This window comes from Sander vitreus, chromosome 17 (genome assembly GCF_031162955.1).
Source record: "Sander vitreus isolate 19-12246 chromosome 17, sanVit1, whole genome shotgun sequence".
In the NCBI taxonomy this organism is placed as follows: domain Eukaryota; kingdom Metazoa; phylum Chordata; class Actinopteri; order Perciformes; family Percidae; genus Sander; species Sander vitreus.
In genome coordinates this window covers 8603145-8624542 of record NC_135871.1, presented here as the reverse complement: position 1 = coordinate 8624542, position 21398 = coordinate 8603145, and the positions used below count along the sequence as shown (strand labels likewise).

The window sequence follows — 21398 nt, the reverse complement described above, 5'->3', positions numbered from 1 at the left end:
CAACACTGATGTAAATATGAAACTGTACAACACCTACAGAGTAGGTATAATTGTCTGTATGAGTCAGAGCAAAGTATGCTAAGATTGTGATCACTGATTTTGTAATCTTTTGGCATTAAGGGTGTGGGAAGCATTTAAAATGTGACTTGGACAATCTTAACGGATGGGAGTAGATCTCATTGTCTGTATTCTGGTGTCTTTAACAGGTGATTTATACTTGTATCTGGCTATATTAACATGAGAAAAATGATGGGTAGGCTTACATTTTGTAATTTTACTTAGATTAAGAAGCTGAAATTGATTCAATGACTAATTCAGATCCATCTCAAATAATTACCACAGTTTATTTAAACTTGAGGATCCCATTCAATCATTTCTTCTACTACTAAGAATCACCAAGACCTAAGGCCGACGTCTCAGACGTTGTTAGCCAGTTAGCTTGGTCGCTTTGTTACACACACATTTTTACATAACACTGCTGTCGGGGCGGGTTCAGCTCACTAGCAAATATTACAGGTTTGGGCGGGTCAAAAAGTGATATTTTTGGCATGGTAACTGACATTTAGCTCAGTCCAGCCTCACAGAGCCACTAGCGTGGCTGTAGACTTTTGTTGAAATGTAATTCATGAATAACTGCTTTATTGTTTTGCTTAACAAAGAAAGGTGTGCTTTGTAAAATGCAAGTTATTTAAATATCTCACCAGAAGTACTATTAGCAAATAAAATATCTGGCCAAGTCTAGAAAGTCTGTCAGCAAGCATCTGCCTTGTTGACGTGCCATTAAGCAAGACACCCCAGCATCTGACTCATTATTGATTATTGAAATCTTGGGGAAACGATCAGTTTCTTATGTGTCAGAATTGCACGTCATTTTTTTTACGCCCAATGCTGTACCCAAACAACAGGAGATGACATGTCATGACAAAGGTATGAGGTAGATTATCATCTGTGGTTGCAAACGATGACATTTGATGCACAAGCATGCATTTGAAAATCTCTGCACGCATTTGGATAACACTACGACCAGTCACAACAATACACAGGGTGATGTATCCAGAGCCCCATACGCTTAGCTACCAGCGGAGCTAACTGGTCGTCATCTGTTAAGCTCGCCTCTGGCCCGCCTATATCAGATACACCGATGTGATTGGTGCAGCTCGGCTACAAGGGCATAGTTAATGAGCATCATTACTGAATGCCAGAGTGACTCGCTGAGCTAATTGAAATTGTGCTCTCGCGAGAACTCTGGATTTCCAGGGTAACAAAATAATGGGGAAAACGTAAAAAACGTTGGAAAAAAACGTCCAAAACGTCCCAAATGACCAAAACATCTGAAAAAGCTATAAAAGTGTTTTAAAAAGCGACCAAAACTTTGAGGACCATAGTCGACGGGAAGACATCACAAAGGTTAAATTCTAACATGAACTATATTTTGTATAAAAAGAAGTCATATATTTTTACTTAGCATTTGGTATAAGCCACAATAAATGACTGATGTATAATGGTTTTGTGCAGGGGGTTTTTAGAAGTTGAAAAGAGAGCAACATAGTTGTTTAAAAGTGTTTTGGCCAAACACTGTATCCACTTACTTAACTGGCATTGCTCAACAGTACTGACTGTAATTACAGTCACTACATTTCCTTCATTGTGAAACTGGTTACGTGTCAAACTATTCCTTTAAGACATTTTTGGATTTAGAGGTTGTACCAGAATAGGTTTACATGGTTTAATTTTCAAAAAACACCATATTTTTGTTCTCTTTTCAGAATCAGAATCAAATCAGAATCAAACGATTTATTGTCATTGTGCAAAATGAACAATGATATTTTTAGCAGCAGTTCACCCAGTATTATAAATCTAAATCTAAATGACAAGAAACAATTAGTATAACAACAAATTAGAAAGAAATATACAAAATGTATATACACACAGAATTTGAAGGAAATATATAAACAAAAATAGAAACAAATATACACACTAAAAGTACTGCTTAGTGGTTATTGCACATGGTCCGTATGTGAAGGTGTGAATGTATGTGCGTGCATGCGGGGCGGGGGGTGCTGGTGAGTGTGTGTGTTCAGTGTGGTGACGGCTTGTGGAAAGAAGCTGTTCCCGAGTCTGTTTGTCCTGGTCTTAATTGACCTGTAGTGCCTGCCAGAGGGCAGCAGTTCAAACAAGGGGTAGGCAGGATGTGAGCAGTCTGTGATGATCGCCTTAGCTCTGCTGAGGCAGCGGGATGAATGGATTCAGGGAGGGGAGGGGGCAGCCGATGATCCTCTGTGCGGTGTTGACCACTCACTCACCCTGGGTGCTGAGCTCTCTGTTTTAGCTACAGAGTGAGGCATCTCACTTCTGTTCCATATTTGTTGGGAGTCACAAATGCACAGTACCTAGGTAAGAACTACTAGCCAGTCAGTTGCAGAGTATGAGGGCGTGCCACGCTAGCAGCTAGGCGAGCATTATAACGTGTGTTACAAAGTGACGCATGTTCGTCACGGAAGTAAAGGCTGGACTACAATAGAGCTGTTTGGAGCAGTTTGTGAACAGTGTTTTTCTGTTGGAGATGGTAAGTCCTTTTGGAGTGGACAAAACAAACAAAAAGGATAACATGAGCACTTTAAAGCAAAAGTGAGGTTTCACTGCTCACACTGCTCAGACTTTCAGTTCAAGTTTAGTCTAGCTTAGTTTTTATTTCTCACGTTGTTTGATTCTGATTTAGAAAACAAGGAAGAAAAAGTTTTGACCATGACCAAAATCATGATGAAAAGTTAGGTAACGACAAATTTGGTGTAGCTCAAACTGAAAGTGCAAAGTCATGTGGCTCAGTCTAGTCATCACTTTGTTGTTGAGACATGCTTTAGTCAGTCACAAAGACATGCTCACTGTCAGTAGACTGGGTAAACCCAGCCCGATCTGCCGGCGATTTGATTTCACCCTGCAGCAAGATTGAGCTTGGTCTGGTGATAGCCAGACTACACTGTCAGGCTATCATCTTATTATCTCACAGCTGCACTTCAAAATATAAACTAGGAGGAAATCTCGGGATTTTGGAGTCTTTTATCAAAGTTGGGGAGCATACCTTTAAAAAGTCTAAATATCTATAGCATGACTGAGCATACTTGTTTCTGATTGGCTGGCTGGCAGGCGTTAATTCAAACACTCTTCTAAATAATGTCTCTGGTTATATTAAACCACACTCTTATCAAACACATTATATCTCATTTAATCTGTGCAAATTGTGCAAATCTTGGTTTTCAGCGGTTATATGCTGGACTATATCTTGGCTGGAAGCAGTAACTTCCAGGAAAGAGCTAGGCTAGCTATTTATTTATTTCCCTTTATGCTAACTAGCTGTCGGCTCTAGCTACATATTCACTGCACAGACATGAGAATGCTATTGATTTTGTTTTTAAAATCTAACTCTTGGTCAGAAAGCAATATGTGCATTTCCAAAAATGTTAACTTGTTCCTATAACTGGCCATGTTGTAAGCATGATAATGCACTCTCAGGTGTCCCAATATAGAAAATAATTCTCCTCTTCCATTATGATAATACATTATATCATGGCATTTGGTCATGCTTTTTCATTTGCACAACTGTTCTGTATGCTTGCATGTGAAGATCATGTATACAGTATATGGGATATAGTATAAATGTGATAATTAAATGACAAAAGATGTGGAATAAAACAGACTGTTTATTAAGAACTGATCCTGTAAAAAAAAATCCAAAAGTAGTCATGGAAATATTTACTTTCTTTTAAAACCACAAAGCTTCTGGAGGGCATACAAGTACAAAAACAACATGCTAGGATGAGCTAGGCTAGAGTTGACAGTTTGTTCATTATCAACCATGTGGCTATAATCATATTGTCCTCAAGCTAGGCGCTCTGTAAAGCTATTGCTAAGAGCCTCAACTGAATGAATGAACTAAAGAAAATTGACATCTGTATCTATAAAACATCTAGCAGAAATGCTCTGAGAACTCTGGATTACACGTGATCACTGTTATGACATAGTCATTACAAAGGAAAGACAACACTGAATGTGTTTCCTCCCACTTCCTCAATGGAAATTTCAGTACCTTGCCAGTTCTTGAGCGTTTCAGCAAAGTTATTGCTTTCACCCTCAACTGTGGCTAACATGTAAGTACAGAGCGCATTCAAATACTCTGCTAAAAATCGATAAAACAGTACAATATGTAAGAATCCTTTACAAAGCAATAAACAGATTAAATCCATGATAATAAGCCATTTCTTTCTGCTGTACTTTCAAAGCCCTAACATCCACTTAACCCTCTGTTGTAAAACATTGAATACTATACAGTATGTTCACAGTGAATCCAACTTCACCTGAGAAAGACAAAGAAAAAAAGTAGTACATTCACTTCTGCGGAATTCTAACTAACTTTGGCTTGGAAACCATCAGCATGTCATTGGTCAGCTTTACAACCTAAGGCATGTTTATCCACATACAGGTCTTAGCCTTGCAGAAGCTAGCTGAACTCATGTGAGCTCGCTTTTATTGACCAGTCTGGAGAATATCTACTGAGGTCCATGACACCAGCAGCCTTTTGAAACACCCCAACAGTTCAGAAGTTAAAGGTTGGGGTGAGACCTGAAACAGAATTGCACCAATTGTATTTATTGTGTATAAATGTGGAAAGGTTCTGAAACCCGCAAATTTGACTGATCATTTTTAGGAGAATGGTGTCTTTCCAGATTAAAAATAGGAAGCAAAGACCAATGACAGCTTACCGAGCACAACAGTAGGCCAATCAGGTGTAAGAAGCATTCTTGGGGATGTCTTTGCTAAAGAAGGAACTAGCCTGTGATCAATTGTATCGCCTAGAAACAATACCTTTGTCTGGTTAGAGATTCCATTTGGCCACCGATAATTTTGCTCATTTGCCCACTGATGTAATAACCCATGCAAATGCCTACTGAGAATTACTGGCTTAGACAGACCAATGTATTCCTCTGAGCTGCTTCTGTTTATTTATTTATACCAACAATGTCACTCCTTATAGTCGCTTTGGCGAGATGCTTTGATCCAGTCAGCCAAAGTTGAATAGTGGCCTTCGGAGGCCATGCCGTACGGATTTTGCTGATTTTTAAGAGGCTGGGTGTTTCCACTACTGTCATGCCTCATTGGACACATGTTGGTGCCATTGTTCATAGAACGAGGAAGCAAGTTGGTGTAAGTATTTTCTTGGCTTTCCCTTGGGGATTGCATGAGAGAAGCATGGGTTTCTTGTCCGACTGTGATCTGGGGCTCCTGCTTCAGCTGGAAGCCAGTCTGAGGCCCTCCTCCCACCAGGCCCTTCAGAAAATCTTCCCCTTCTAGTCCCCCTAGGAAGGAGAAAGTATGCGACCCACCTCCACCTCCATGTACTGACCCGTTAAAGGTGTTCTGGACTGGATTGAGGTTATTGAAATTGGACCACACGGTCTGGAGTCCCTGGTTCTGGTTGCCTAGATGGTTCTGGGCCCTGGACTCAGACGCAAGCTCCTCCCTTTGGTGCTGCAGGTGGAAGACCGACTGGGTCTCCAACTGGTCCATTACAGGGGCCTGGGGGACTGTATCCAAGCACTGCAAGTCCCTCATGGAGAGCTGAGGGAGGGTGTTATTCTCAAAGTTGCTGTGCTCCACTCTGTGGGAGTAATCAGGTCCACGGTTTGGCTGCTGTTGCCTGCTGCTATTAGGAGGTGGAAGATTGCTCATGGCACCAGACTGGTTTATGGTGACTGTATCCATTGAGAGTGCTGGGTTGGGATTTACCCATGAATGGCTGACTGGCACATTAGGAGCCTGTGATGTCATCATTACATTCTGAGCGCTTTGTTGGTAGGGCTGGTTGAATACAGAGGCTTGTTGCTGCATCGAAGGTGTGGGCTGTTGCCTCAGGTAAATGTTGCTGAGGTCTGGAAAACATATAGTGACATTTAGTGTGACAGCAGGGTAGTATTATCCTGATCTGGATGGAAGTGTTGTATTTGGCTCAACATCTAATCATTGCTATTTAAGGGGAAACCAAGTTAAACCAGTTACCTTTCCGCATGTGACTCATGGTAGTCTGTGGCACCGCCTTTGGCCTGTTCATAGCCAGACCAGCAAAATGACCACCTAAAGAAAGGCCAGAAACCTTTGTTACAATGCATACATATATACTAACATACAAAGGACATGCACATGTGGACATATCAGTGGAGCTGCAAAGATGAATCGATTAGTTGTCAACTATTAAATTAATCACCAACTATTTTGATAATCGATGAATCGGTTTGAGTCCTTTTTATGAAAAAAAAAAAAAAAGTCAAAACTCTCCGATTCCAGCTTCTTAAATGTAAATATGTCAGTTTTTTTACTCCTCTTCAACAGTAAACTGAATATCTTTGAGTTGTGGACAAAACAAGACAATTTTCTGACATTTTATAGACCAAACAACAAATAGATTAACTGAGAAAATAATCGACAGATTAATCGAGAGTGGAAATAATCACTAGTTTTATCCCTACATATCAGATGGGTTGTACTGTGTATAGAGCAACATGACTCTTACCTGACAAACCTGATATCCTCATCAAGTGCTCTCGAGTGCGCTTTTTCGCGTTGTAGCCGTAAGGATCTAAAGCATAAACAAAATGTTCACATGTATCACTTGAATCCAACTGAGAACTGGGCCCCAGTTCCTGGAATAACGAGAGTTTGAGTTAATGACAGAAAGAAGGCAATCACTGCTAACCTTTGTCGTCGGGCAGATATCTGAAATCCATCGGTTCACTGACTTCCTGATCGGAAGGTCGGCGTAACTGCATTTGCACAGTGACCGACTCTGTTATGGAGGTGTTATAGTAGGGCGGTGTCTTAAAGACGATGGCTACTTGGCGATGAACATCGGCCTGGGAGAAGGAGCCTTTGGCCTCCCAGCCGTTGGAGGAGAAGAATCGCACCTCAATGTCATCTGGAGGAAAGGGGGATGATGGGAAGAGAGGAATGGAAAACTGAATGTGCATGAAAAGAGATAGGCACTACGGCTATGAAATGGATTCATGGATAAATTGATTGAATGAAGATGAATGGAGAGAAAATAGATGCAAGCAATATGAAAACAGAATACTGTAAAATGTGTAAAATAATAAAATCCTGATTGCAAATGCCTACAGAACATTGAAAGTATGTACCTTTCTGTACTTTGTCACACAGTAAGAAGATCTCATCCCCTCCCTTGACACTGCCACTGTTCCTGTTGACTCGACAGATCCTCAGCTCTGCTGTGTTTGGGGCCCCTGGTGATGCAGAAACAAGTTGTAAACATGCAACCTAACAGACGCGACAAATCTAACAGACTGCATTATTTCCAAGGGTGATAATGTCAGAATCTGCCTTTACTTGATCTAGTTGATGTCCTGTTGTGAGAAACCAGCTTTAGTGGCCTAACTTGTTCAATATTCACCTCAGTTTAGAAAAAGACCACATTCAGTTTACAGTTAAAGCCTCAGCAGACTGAGTCCCATGTCACATGCCTGCTGTCAGAAGAGGAAGTGCTCCATGGTAACGCTGTTACTTGAGGGTTAGTGTGTATAAAGAACTTCCCCTTTCTCAACTAGTTCCCTAAGAGCAACATTTAAAACAGCATTGAGAGAATATCTGCTGGACACACCTTCACAAGTCTTGCAACAAACACTAGCATGCACAGACTACCAAAGCTACAGGTACATACTGTATGAACTGTAGGTGCAACCACAGCGACTTGTGTAAGTTCCCAATTCTTGCATAGTATTATTGCTTCATGTCAATTAGTAGGATGTTTATACAATGAACCTACCTTGAACCAATCCTCCTTTCCTCTGGTGCCTCTTTCTTATCTAACTACTTTCACATCATCTAAGTGAATGGAGCCATTGTTAGAAAATGTAAATATCCTTGTGTGTCTCATTAAACCTTGAGAACATTGTGAACTGAACCCTGCTTTGTGTCGCTTTGTTCTCCGAGATCTTCTTCTTCTTCAAGAGAGAGAGAGAGAATCAACTCACAGAGCTCGAGTTGGAAGATGATAGGATACGAACCACAAAACAAGCGTGTTTGGATTGTTTCTTAACAATAGGTGACAGGATATGATTAGAACCAAATACCTGCAGCTATAATTGATGTTATATCATCATCAGCTCTTGAATTCCACTATCAACTCAACCCTAAGGTAGACACGCCTAACCCCTCAGGCAGCCTGTATTCCCGTAAGTACAATTATATGGCTATGTCGTTATGCTCTCGACACATGCAATTGCCTAACATGACGTCAGCGTGAACACACTTTTGTTGCAGACAGAGCTCAGTCACTCACTGTTGTCGTAGATTGGGTTGGTGACGATGGGGTTGAGCGGTCGGGTGCAGTGGCCGTTATCGTCCTGCAGGTAAACCTGGATACACAGGCGAACCACGTTCAAGTCGTACTCCTCTGTCTGCAGCAGCTGCTCGCGGGGCACTGAGGTCACAAAAAACGGCGATGCATGGGCGTCAGTGTCACAGTTACGTAGGTGAGGTACATCACTGACGTGAGACAAACAACCAGCCATAGAAGCAAAGGATATAACCGTGCTTACTCTAATAAACAAGTATGTAAGTATTATCAACTAAATGTACTTGAAGCATCAAAAAATCAAAATCAAAACACTTATAATGCAAATATGTGGCCCTTTTATACTATTATATACTATATTATTGGGTTACGATTGATGCATTAATGTTTAAGTAGAGTTTTACAGTTGGAATTTGTTGAGGTGGCGCTAATTTGAACTATTTTATATGGGTAAAAGTGTACAAACTGTACAATATTTCCCTCTGAATTGTAGTGGAGTACAGTAAGTGTATTACAGTTTGTACTTAGTTACATTCCACCTGTCTGTCTCTGAGATTTCCGCAGCAATTACCACTTAAAACACTGGAAAATGACATCTGAAAAATTCACTAATTTTAAGAACTTGTTTTTCCAGAAACAATGTTCTGGTTACTCTGCATAATGCACAGATTTAGGTGAAAGAAAATAGTCCCTTTGAAAAACTGTGTTAGCACTGTCTGTGGATTATCTTCTACCTTAGTATCTGTTAGCAGGACATCTACGAAAATAGACTTCAGATGTAGTTAAATTCTTTGACCACCATAAACAAATGACACATTTTAAAGATGGATATATACATGTATATATTTTGGTACAGTTGTATTATAACTAATATAATCACATAATGATATAATAAATCAAATCTGCAACAAAATCGTATGTTTAAACAATTAATAATGATATTTGACAAACGTGTCAAACCATCAAAGCAAAGAAAAGTAGATAGATAGATATATAGACAGATAGATAGATAGACAGATATATATATACAGATAGATAGATAGATAGATAGATAGATAGACATATATATAGACAGATAGATAGATAGACATATATATATATACAGATAGATAGATAGATAGATAGACATATATATAGACAGATAGATAGATAGACATATATATACAGATAGATAGACATATATATAGACAGATAGATAGATAGATAGATAGACAGATATATAGACAGATAGATAGATAGATAGATAGATCATCTATGGTGTTCTCATGCTTGACAGTAGGCTGTCCCCAAAACCTCAACTGTGGATCAACATAAACACGTCACAGATAAGCTTTTTCAAGCGTCCACAGCCTACACTTTCATCTGCACATACACGCACACATACACATGCAAGCGTCACACATACCACCCTCAGAGGCAACACACACCTAGCAGATTTAGCTTTTACTGAGAGACGCCCACACACCGACACACACACACACACACACTCACACACCAGGCTTTCACATCTACCTACTTTCTCTTCCTCCATCTCTCAATTTCTATCTTTTGCGCTCATGCCGAGGCCATGCCCGCCTACAATTTGTCGCTATGGTGACGCTCAGCGACGTCACCTCAGGGTGGAAAGAAGTGTGTGTGTGTGTGTGTCTGTGATGTGTGTGAGTGTCTGCACAACCAAGAAGCAAGAGATGAGACTCCCTGCACAAGTGACCATGAGGGCTCCTGACGTGTGTGAAAGTGGGGGAGACAAGTCAAAACTCGCGTCTTAAAACTTTGCTTTTTGAGTCCCGAACAATGTGAAACACCTTCAACAAAAGTGCAGTGCAGTTACACGAGATGTAGGGAAACTCCTCATCCTTAATAAATGTGTACACTGGAGATGCTCGGTGCAAACAGCTAGCTAAGTATTTCGCCTGCTCTGTCTCTGCATGCGCTGCTGGCACCAGCCATTACTCTTCTCAAGGCTCAAGTCCAAGTGAAGTCACAGTCATCTGTGCAGTCACAAGTCAGTTTGGATTTTGCTCAGTCACAAGTCATCCAATGTGTGACTTGAGTCTGAGTCCACAGCTATGCAATTACCAAGCAGAGGAAAAAGCAAAACTGCTGTCTCTCCAAGTGTCTGTCTTTAGCTTTTCCCCACATCTCCTTGAGCATTTTTGGTGAGAAATGATACAACGAACATGTAACCACCAGACCAGAGTTGGTCTGGTGTCGACATGAAGCTTCAAGATTTGTTGAAAGTATTCTGATATTCGATATCAGATTGAGCCAAAACATGTCAGCCTGGCTCTATCTTTTACAGCAGTGTTCTATGTTAGATGGTATACAACATTCAGTCTGTCTGACCTGCTTTATATCAACTGCAGCTTTGTTTGGATACAGCCGTACATAAATAGTTTGACATTTTGGGAAATATGCGTATTTGCATACAGTCTGAGAGTCAGGTGAGAAGATTAATCCCTTAACAAAACTGCATTTGATCATTAAAGCATTTTTTTTTTTTTATAATAAAGAGGACCTGGTGCTCACTGCATATTATTTATGATGCCTTTAACGCCAAATGTGTACTTGTGTAGCCTGTTCATACATTTATTTTGACATCACGATCTAAATAAAGTTCAATCAGTCACCTAGTTCTTAGAAGTCACTTTCTTTAATACAACATAAATATTATGGCACTTTAGTCCGGGGGGCTATCAAACTATTAATATAACAAATTGTTATGGCAGGACATAACAGGTGATCAGTTCCTTATCAGTTCCTAATATTTTAAATAATGCAGTCATTTTGAGTGTTTTGTTGACATTGCCTTATACTATATGGAACATACAGCATTATATGGCATGGCATGTGCAATGTATGTGTGCTCATTGAGCGGACTTTTAGTGTTAGTTTGAACAATGACAACAACAGTGACACTGTGAAAATCAACTTCTGTGGGCTGCATGGTCTCTGTGTAACGATAAAGCTCTGCTCTACTTCAGCTTTCTGTTTGGTCATCAGGTTTGACTGCTGTAGGTGGCAGAAACAGACACAGTGGAGAAACTGAAGGAGGGAGAAATGAACACTTGCTCGTGAAAGCGGAACTGTTGTAGCAAATATTGATGGAACATACAACGTTGGTCTGTGTGTGTGTGAGTGTTTGAAGGAGGCAAATGCTGGACAGGTGCAGTAAAAGTGGGTTAGAGGTAAAAGTAGCGGTGGTGGAAAGAAAACTGGGCTGCACTACGCCGCATCTGCAGAGAGACCAGGTCATTGGCTGCGGTTGCTGATGGAGACAGTGACGGTGAGAAATCGGTGGTGGGGAGGGGGTGTAGGTTGGATGGGTGGGTAGTGGGGGTAAGTTAGTCTAGTGGTTAGTTCGAATGGGAGCACAATGTGAGAGTGAGAAAGAATGGGAGGCAGGTGCTGAGCTGTCACCACAAACAGCGTCTCCACTGCATGACTCACAATTTCATCAAGCTTGCATCACTCAGCTTATGTGTCTCCTTAGGCAATCAGAATCATATATTACAGTAACATCACATAAATATATATCCCTTCACTGTACAATAAAGCTATGCTGTGTTTAACATGTTAGAGTTCCACACACAGGTCGGTTTTCCTCTGAAATCTTTGTTATTGCGTTACAGCACCTTAGGGAAATTGCTTAAGGCACAAACATTATAGTGGATGGATTGGATACAAACATAATGTAGGTATGTTGGCAATGGCAAAAAATTAAAAAAAGTTAAAAGCCAATGGAAAGACACGTTTAGTGTGTTAATCCTCTTCTTAAGCAAAGACAAACAAATCTTCTTTGTGACAGAAATCATTCAGGTTTCTAGAACTTGGAAATCACCAAACCTCTGCCAATATTACTCTACATTACTCTCGTCCATGATTTCATTTGCCCACACTGATTATACTGAGATAAAACAATTCATCTCTTGTTACTAGTCAGCTGCAGCAGTGGAGATTTTCAGCATGTGAAATTATGTTCACAAATGGTTTCCCTGTGGAAAATCTAAAGACTTGTATTCGTGGAAAAAGATGAAGAATCAACTCAAATTTGTGCACACATTGTAGCAACTGAACTTCTTTTGTGAAAGGCTGCCACACATATAACCCTGAATAATTTAATAAAGACAAGAAAACACTGTCACTTGTGTAAAAACATTTACCAGGTGTAAAACCACAACGTGGAATGAGAAGATTTAGTAATACAGAAACATATAACTATGTCACACACACACACACACACACACAGAGTTATGTGTCATCACTAGTGCAGGTGAGGTGAGCTTTTATGCTAAAAGACTCATAAAATCTCATGATTCTCTATTCAGCTGTAGCCCGAACAACATTTCACATGCATGAAATGAGGTGAGGTCACGGAGTTTGTATGTGTGTAAGGTGGTTGTGAGATGGGGTGAGAGCAGTGTGAGGGGCATATCTCCCCCTGACACAGGAAGCAGCTGAGTTTCAAAGCAGAAGTGAGCTGTAGCGAGGGGAAGCTTTGAGCCATGTGGAAAAAAAGACATTCAGCTGCCCATCTGTAGCAATACATTTAATCTGTGTCTGTGGAGTTGCCATGGCTACCTGCAATCTGACCAGTAACAACAATGATCATGCAACTCCCATATCTATATCTGTAACTGCTCTGTTAAGGAAGTGCTCATTTAGGAGTAAAAATTCCAGCAGGAAATTGTCTATTATCTATGCAAATATTAACTTATTCATTCCAGGAATCAAACAATAAAATATCTTGAAAGGCAACAGTTAGTTCATTTGTGTAGGCTGACATCACCGCTAAAGAGACTACAAGTGTTTCGAGTCTTCAACTTCTATGGCCTAAATTTGTTTCGTGACTGTAACACCAGCAAGCAGGTAAGAGAATAGAGATTTGGTCATATATGGTGAAGCTCAGTAGACAGAGAACGTCACTAAAAACATCAGCTAGGGTTAGGTTCACATCACATGTAAGCAATCTGCTTCACAGTTTAATTTTTTTGTTACGTCACTTGCCCTTTTAGTCAACGAGAAGCTTGGGCTGTACAGGATTTGAAGTATCAGGTATGAATTCTTTTGCAAACACAAAGAGTCATAAATCAAAGCACTGGAGAAAAAAAACAAATATATGTCAAATATGTGCCGTTAGCAGAAATCTGGTTAATTCAAGTCCTTTCAAGCTGTTTCAGTCACCACTTATTGCCACATGCAAACACCGAACACAAAAACTAAAAGCTTGGACGTCTATATCAACCCTGCTCATAAACCCTCCATGCTTTTACAGACCTGTAAAGAACCATACCCTACTTTAATCATCATCTCTGAGAGCTGGGGAAGCCCCTCGGTCCACCCTCCCCCTTTTAATGAATCCTGCATTCCCAGCTCTCACGTGGGATCCTGCACTGTGCTGAATTGAGCAACTGTGACTAAGAATGGGGAAGTAGCTCAACGCCTGTTTGTACACGAGAAGCGCTGTCTGTCTGCAGCTAAGGAGGGCTGCAGAATGAAAGCGCATTGAGGAAATGGCCCGACTGTAGAGAGTGCGGTGGCAAGAGAGCGGATTTTTCACTTGATGTTAGGAAAATCGTCTCCACTGCCTGAGAACTGGGTCGGTCGGCATTTGAAAACAATTCTTTTGAATTGTTTTGCAGCTGTTTGACAGTAACAACAGCCGAAAAAGCAGCAGCAGCAGCATCGACAACAGTATCAGTAACCAGCAGCAATGAGAACAGCAACTGTACTCACAGCAGCAGAATTCTAAGTATTTTCACTAAAATACAACGACAATTACTTTGTCCATTGCTCATACAAGTCTGAATGATATATTAATGAACAGTTATTATCGGCTGATATTGGCTTAATGGAGATTGGTATTAGCATATACAGTATACTGGCAGATATGCAATATAAGATATTGTAGTACATCACTGTTTTACAGGCTTCATATATATATATATATATATATATATATATATATATATATATATATATATATATATATATATATATATATATATATATATATATAAGATATATCAGGCTTTAGATACACACACAATACTTGTTATTAGATACATTTATTGTTGTTTTGGTCTTTTTCTTTGGATTTATTGACAATAACTGACTTTCAACTTTAATATATTTTAGTTTGTGTTTATAAATTGTTTTTCTTAAGCCGTTACTAATATCAATTTGGACCCTTAAAGTCCAGTATCGGTCAGGTTCTAAAGCTAACGCAAGTGTGTTGAAACCAGCGTTGTCAGTCAGTGTGATGAAGAGATGAAACAGAGAAACAGATATAATATTGACATTGGAAGCAGCAGGACTCACCATTGAAGGGGTTGATCCCTCTGGTCATCCTCTGTTCGATCGCATCTTTCACTTCCCTCCTTCTCACACACTGGATACCCAGATTCTGGAAACTGTGTGAATAATAATAATAATAATAATAATACATCAGGGCCGTGAGAAAGTGATGGGCTCTTACAGTTCTGCAACAAGATGATTAGAATGAACAACACACGTGGGGCCACACATCAGCGAAGTATGATTTCAAACAAGAATGTTGTTGCGTACAAAGTTGTGTGTGAAGGCCAAAGCAGTAATGCTTGTACTCTAACCCACCTGACTTTGCTTGTAAACCAGAAGATTACCCCAAACTAATGCCTTTATTATAATGTTTGACCCAAATGTGTCCGAGTAGTTTGATTTATTACACAAGTCCATGAAGGATTTGCAAATTATAGATACATATAAGATACTGACTCACTCCCACTCACACATGCTTGAGTACACACAACCTCTGTTTTCTCTCTGACATGCAGCAAGTGGGTGATGTCACTTGGGGAATTCCCATATTGCCATCCTCATCACAGACACAGTTTGACAAATAAGCTTTGTGTGTGTTTGTGTGTGTGTGTGTGTGTGTGTGTGTGTAGGATTTGCTGTATGAGTTTCTCCTCCTGTATCTGAGAGGTCAGCGATTTACACTCAATGCCTTTCGAAACCGCCAAGTGAAACGTGAAATACTGTTAATAGAGAGCAAATTGATTATGTTGTGGTGTGTGTGTGTACAACAGAGAGGGTGTGTTTACTTGTTTTGATGACAGCATGCTGATTAAGACTGAGACTGTGGTGATAATTACTACCGATGACAACAGTGACAGTGGAGTCAATGAATGCTAGTGCTGAGTGCTGTTGGACGGAGGTGACTGTGGGAGGAGAACTCACGCGATCACTCTGCGGTCTGGACCAAACTCGGCCTCGTAGAATCCGTCTTTGCAGTCCTTCCCCACCAGGTCGTGCGGATGCGGTCGGTACGGCTCGTTCTTCGTCACCAAGAAAACACGCACTTTCCCTTTACCGCAGTAGTTCAGGATCTGCGGAGGAACAGGATCATTTAAAAGGTAGGGCTAATCGATTGTGGAAAAAAAAATAAAAATCATAATCGATTATTTCGGTCAGTAGGAGGGATCAGAGGACGCAGCAATACCATCAAAGGAACAGTTTGTCAAAGCAAGAAGACTTTGAATTGGTTTCAGTATATGAATTGATTGTCCTGGTTACATTTACATTACATTTGTTTTTGGACTGAATGCTTTTATTTCTGATTATTCCTGATTATTTAACACGATTACTCATTGACTTTTGAAAAGATGTTGCAATTATTGAACTTAAAAAACAATGAAAAAGTAAAAACTGTAAAATTTCCCTTAATACTTTTCCCATTTTATTCAGTTTTTGTGACCATTAGGAGCCGAATTTGTTATCACGATTACAATTTTGATTAATTAAACAGCCCTATTTAGAGGTAATGCAAACATCTATAGAAAGACACATGCAGTTGTGTAAAGAAGAGAGAGAGAAACTAGGTCCTTTATGGGCTTAGTGTATTTTTCTATAATACCAATACAGCCAAATGTGCGCCATATGTGTTTTTATGTACAAATAAACATGCCAATATTTGCAGTTGAGGACATTTGAGTCCTACTGACTGACCTGCAGACTGGGGTAGGTCCTGTTGTTGTCAGAGCTCTTCTCGCCGGGGATGCTTCCGGCCGAGCGACCCTCACACTTGTATCTGAAGCGCATTCCCCTCTGCTTGGGCTGCTCGAAGATCTGGATCGCCGGCTCAACCACTAGAGAGCACAGATGAAGAAAACAGTCAATTAACGGATGTAGAGAGATGGGATGAAGATGGATTCAGATCGCCAAACCAAGAATACTTGCCAGGTTTTGAAAACATGGCTGCAGATTTAGCCCACGCACACGTATAGACTGCAAATCATTAAATCAGTGCTTACTGAGTAGACAAACTTCATCCATTCTGCACTCAAAACAAAGCATGAAATGAGTTAGTCAGTACTACTTTGACCCTATTGCAAGAAACAAAACCTGCCCCACATATTGCCTGTGTGAGAGAGGAACTAAAACTGATCCAGGGAAGTGTCTTTAACTATGGTGCATAGTGTTTCCAACGATTTCACAACACAAAAATGTGTGGGTTTGTGGACATGATAGCCGAGCGGCAAGCACTCCAATCAAAGTGTATCATCGCTCACACGTAGATGTTAAGTAGGCCAGTATGAAACTGGTCCAGTTACATTTCTTGATTGATTTAAAAAAGAATTATGTTTGCCAAAGAAGTGGCTAGCTGGGCCATGTCATGCCTTCCTCATTCTGCAGCTACTTTAGCAGAGGACGCTCTAAACACAGAACTGAGAGATTACGTAGCTCACACGCATAGACATATACATATAAATATGTCTATGCATGTGAGCTTCGCAATCTCTCAGTTTTACACAATAGCCTATATATATATAAAGTCATACCCAGCAACCCATACAAATGAGGATTCCAAGAACCTCTGCTTTTCTCACACACACACACACACACACACACACACACACACAAGGTCTGAAAAAAGCTCATAATGCTTACCAATAAAACTAAATGAGGAAGTGAAAGACACTGCAATGCATGATTGTTTGGCACTTTATAAGTTTTGACTTGTGGAGACAGGCAGCAAAGTTTGACACAAGAGGCATTAAAATGTACTTACTTAGGTGTGGATCGTCCCCTCGCATGGGCATAAGAACTGAGGAGGAAAATGTGACATATAGGAAGAAATTAGGCAAAGGTGTACGCAAATTGGATACAAAACGATTGATACGATTGGCATGTAATAACATGACAAAATGATAACATTTCACTCGAACTGGTTTGTTGCGTTTTGTAAGCTCATTCTGTGAATACTGACACTTACTCCAATAACACTGCAACAAGGAAGACGTTTCACTCTGTTGCTGAACAGATTTTTAATAAATAGTGCCAAATACTATTTAACATAAGAATTAAGCATTTGTGTTGCTCTCGTACATTTAGGCTTAAGATGTTTCCATAGACACAACTTACACCTGAGTCACTACATGTTCTTGAACATCACAGGCATGTTTGTTAGTATGTACATTGTGTTAACCTCTCATTCTACGAGTTACCATTACTACTACTACTACTATTATTATTATTATTATTATACAGTAAATAAAGGTCTTGCTACTCACCATCCATGATGCACACACTCTCACTCGTTTCACAGGTTCTTGTCTTATGAAGAACCCCGAGCTAAATGAGTGACAGTGGACAAGAAAAGTAATATTTGTTGGAAGAGACCAGACGAGCGGGGGGGGGGAAATCCCCTCCGTCACCGCCTCTCCGTCTGAACTGGCCAATAAGAAGCCGCATGACTCACAACAGCAGAGAGTATTAGAGCACTGAGAGGGTTCACTCCTCTCTTCCTCACACTGCCTGTCTGTCTCTCAAAGTGCTGTATGTCGAACTCACAAGCGTTTGAACTCCAAGTAAAGAGACTGACTGTACGGAAAATGTGGGGAAAAAAGACACACGACTGCAGCCTTGAGTTTGGAAAAAGCCACGAGAAAGAATAATAGCAACTAAAAAACAGAAGTAAAAGTGTCAGTGAAGTCAATATATTCAACTGTTAGCAGTAGCCTACTGCAAACCTGCTGCATGTCAGCACATGCACCAGACAGCACCATACTCACCCATGGCTGGATGCCTAATGACAACCAACACTGCTACTTTTGTGTATGTGCTGTACTGTATAACCTAGCTGGTCCGTGTCTCTCATGTATTAAAGTGCTCATATTATGCTAATTTTAGTTAGCAATAATTAGCCTGTGCCTATGTTATCTCCTTAACATATACCTACGCTCTCCGTCTCTGCAAGATTCGGAATGATTGAGATTTCTCTTGGCACAGCTACTAGAAGACTTACAACTTTCAGACAGGTTGCTCACGTCACATCTACGTCTTCGAGCTCAGTTGGAGGCTGCGCAGTAACGCTCAGCCATCACCGGAAAAGTGCTTCTAATAGACTTCACTGGTCTTCGTCCAGAGCAACGGGATCTGTTGGTCCATTTTATACATGTCAATGAGTATGAGGGAGTGCTACGCTAGCAGCTAGGCGAGCACTGTAACATGTTACAAAGTGACGCACGTTCGTCAGGGAAGTCAAGGCTGGAGATGGTAAGTCCCTTTGGAGTGGACTTTGGGCTTTTTCACTTTGTAAACCTATAACATGCACAAAAAAAAGATATATAACACAATAAAGGAAAGGGGAAAAGCCAAAAAGCATAATATGAGCACTTTAACATTACATTTGGGTCACAGAGCTAACCATCTGTATAAACAATCTATACCAGTATACTTAAAAAAAACAAAAACATGTCTTTAAAGCAGAGATCTTTAACAGGGGGTCCGTGACCCCTAGGGGGTCCTCAGAATTAGTGCAGGGGGGTCACCAAATTATTTAAAACATTTTTCTGGAGGTTCCTTTTTTTCAAAAATTTAAATGTCTGAAAATATACATTAATATGAATCCAACATGTCAATAGCGCAGATAAATTGGCCTATTTGTGAAAACAATATATATTTACATATTGAAGATAAGCTTACTATAGATAAGCTAGCCACTATGGTAGCCTTACAGTTAAGCTTAAAGATTCACTGTGCCTCCCACATGTATGTTTAACGTTAAAACATGTACGTATAAATACATGTACGTATAAATGATGACTTTATTTTCATCCAGTCGGCCCAGTTTAATATGCAACTCAATTTTATACAGTATATGCAGTAGGGGGTCCCTACTCCGTTTCTCTTTCAGCCAAGAAGACGACCCTGGCTTTAAAGGTCCAGTGTGTGACGTGTTTAGTTGTGTTTCACAAACTTGTCCTTTTTCATGAATATTTACCACCACCATCAATTCCAAGTATTCCTTTTGGCTTGACATTTTACATTTGCATTCGCATGAACTGGGGTAGACGCTCCATATTCATGTGCCATCTTGAAATACGTTAGCCGGTAAGGGACATACAGGACATACTGCTCCGCCTTTCCCGTTTTCGCTGTCACATGATAAACTCACAGGTGCTGCTAACGCTGCTAATGGGTATTGTAGCTTCCCGGCCCCGGCAAGTTTGAAGAAGGAAACATGGAGGAAAATCCAAATTTCAGGAACAGGAGTCTTCTTCTTCGCCAAGAAAAAGAAAAAAGGAGATTGAAAAGATCAAGAGACCGGCTTTTTGAAGCGCGAAGGCTACCGTAGCTGTAATACCTACTTTGAACTGCGTGGTGCGAGAGAGAGTCGATTGCGATATATGATCTCAACGCTAGATGGGAAAAATTCCTACACATTGGACCTTTAAAGGAATAGCACTAAGTCCATTTAGTAGCTTGAATACATTTTCCTATATTAAATTCAATTACATTTACACCTCATTGTATCAATCTAAGGTCTTTTTTGGGGAACTACAAAAGTTGTGGAATCTGTGTAACATCTGGAGTTACTAGCTGTTGAGTTATTTAAAAGGTAATTTCCAAGTTTGATTAGTGAGATGTATTTTATGATTTAAGTAAACTGACACTTTAAAAGACATCAAAAAGGAAAATAAACCCATCCCAATTACTGCCAGCACAGCTTTACATATGTGGCACAGTGGCAACTACAAATCGTACAATGTAAAAATATATGTAACAAAGAACACAGACACCAGCGTAGTTTTAGGGGTTTAATGGGTTTCGGTAAGGAGTCATTTAAAAGGAAGTGATAAACACATACAAAAATACCCTTTCAATACATTTTAGAAACAAACATCTAAATGAACGGTTTTGTTAAATGTTTCCGAACAGCAAAACATGAGTTGTCTGAAACAGAGTGGTGCAGATTTAATTCAAGAGAGACCTACCTGCTATGAACGCTATTAAAAAAAAAGATCACATGGTACAAATATGCAAATATAAATAAAGTGATAAGAAACCCCCGAATAATGAAGTATATGCCTTTTGAAAAAAACTGTTCTCTGTACATTTATTTGGGGAAACGGATGCTGGGAAAAAAAAAAAAAAGAAAGAAGAGCGTGTGTCCCTGTGTCTCTACCTGCTCTGAAGAAGAGGGTGCCTCGTCAGCATCACTTTATACTTTGTCGTACACATATATGTTCTGTGCAGTGAGTCACTCAGTTTCAGACCATAAAAAGATGGAAGGTTGGGGCCTAAGGCAGGAAGAAAGTTTTCTCCTGACCCCCTGTCCCCCCACCTGTGGCCTCAGGAGATGCCTTTTAAGAACCTCCACAGGAGGCGCAGAGTGTTAACACCCAAAACGAAGGGAACTCCGTCTCTCTCCAACACAGACAACCATCTATGCATGCACGCTCTCTCTTACACACACACACACACACACACACACACACACACACACACACAACCATGTACGCATGCATACGCAACAACCAGCACAACTTGTCAAAAAGCTTCAAACCATTTTTTTTCTTCAAAGCACCACAATGTCATTCATGGACATGGACGCATAAACAGCCAGGACTTTGCTTCATCGGTTTTACTAGTAAACAGACCACGGTGAACTGGCGGGGGGTGGGGGATGTCAAGCCAAACAAATTACCCTTTTTTTTTCTTTAAGACAAAAAAAGAAGCCGTTTAGCCCTCCTGATGGACTACAGATTAATTT

At 40.2% G+C, this 21398-nt stretch overlaps 1 protein-coding gene across 2 annotated transcripts; it reads right to left on the bottom strand.

Moving 5' to 3' along the window:
- Positions 1-3680: 3680 nt before the first annotated feature.
- Positions 3681-18011, bottom strand: rel (v-rel avian reticuloendotheliosis viral oncogene homolog). Of its 2 annotated transcripts, XM_078272780.1 has the most exons (11): positions 17914-18011; positions 17412-17447; positions 16349-16488; positions 15581-15729; positions 14681-14772; positions 8345-8485; positions 7185-7289; positions 6746-6964; positions 6563-6628; positions 6052-6126; positions 3681-5924 (listed from the first exon to the last, which is right to left on the bottom strand). In XM_078272780.1, the coding sequence occupies exons 1-11, from the start codon at positions 17918-17920 to the stop codon at positions 5017-5019; spliced, it is 1938 nt and encodes a 645-aa protein (XP_078128906.1). In that variant the 5' UTR covers positions 17921-18011; the 3' UTR covers positions 3681-5016. The 2 variants fall into 2 exon arrangements, with proteins under 2 accessions (XP_078128906.1, XP_078128907.1); XM_078272781.1 differs by lacking the exons at positions 17412-17447; positions 17914-18011 and adding an exon at positions 16580-16671.
- Positions 18012-21398: the final 3387 nt, after the last annotated feature.

Bases quoted from the DNA above. Each gene is read 5' to 3' on its own strand.
- rel (XM_078272780.1), bottom strand. The intron at 8,486-14,680 runs GTGAGTCCTGCT...TTGTGACCTCAG, and splicing joins AGGGATCAACCCCTTCAATG to TGCCCCGCGAGCAGCTGCTG. The intron at 5,925-6,051 runs GTAACTGGTTTA...TATGTTTTCCAG, and splicing joins CATGAGTCACATGCGGAAAG to ACCTCAGCAACATTTACCTG.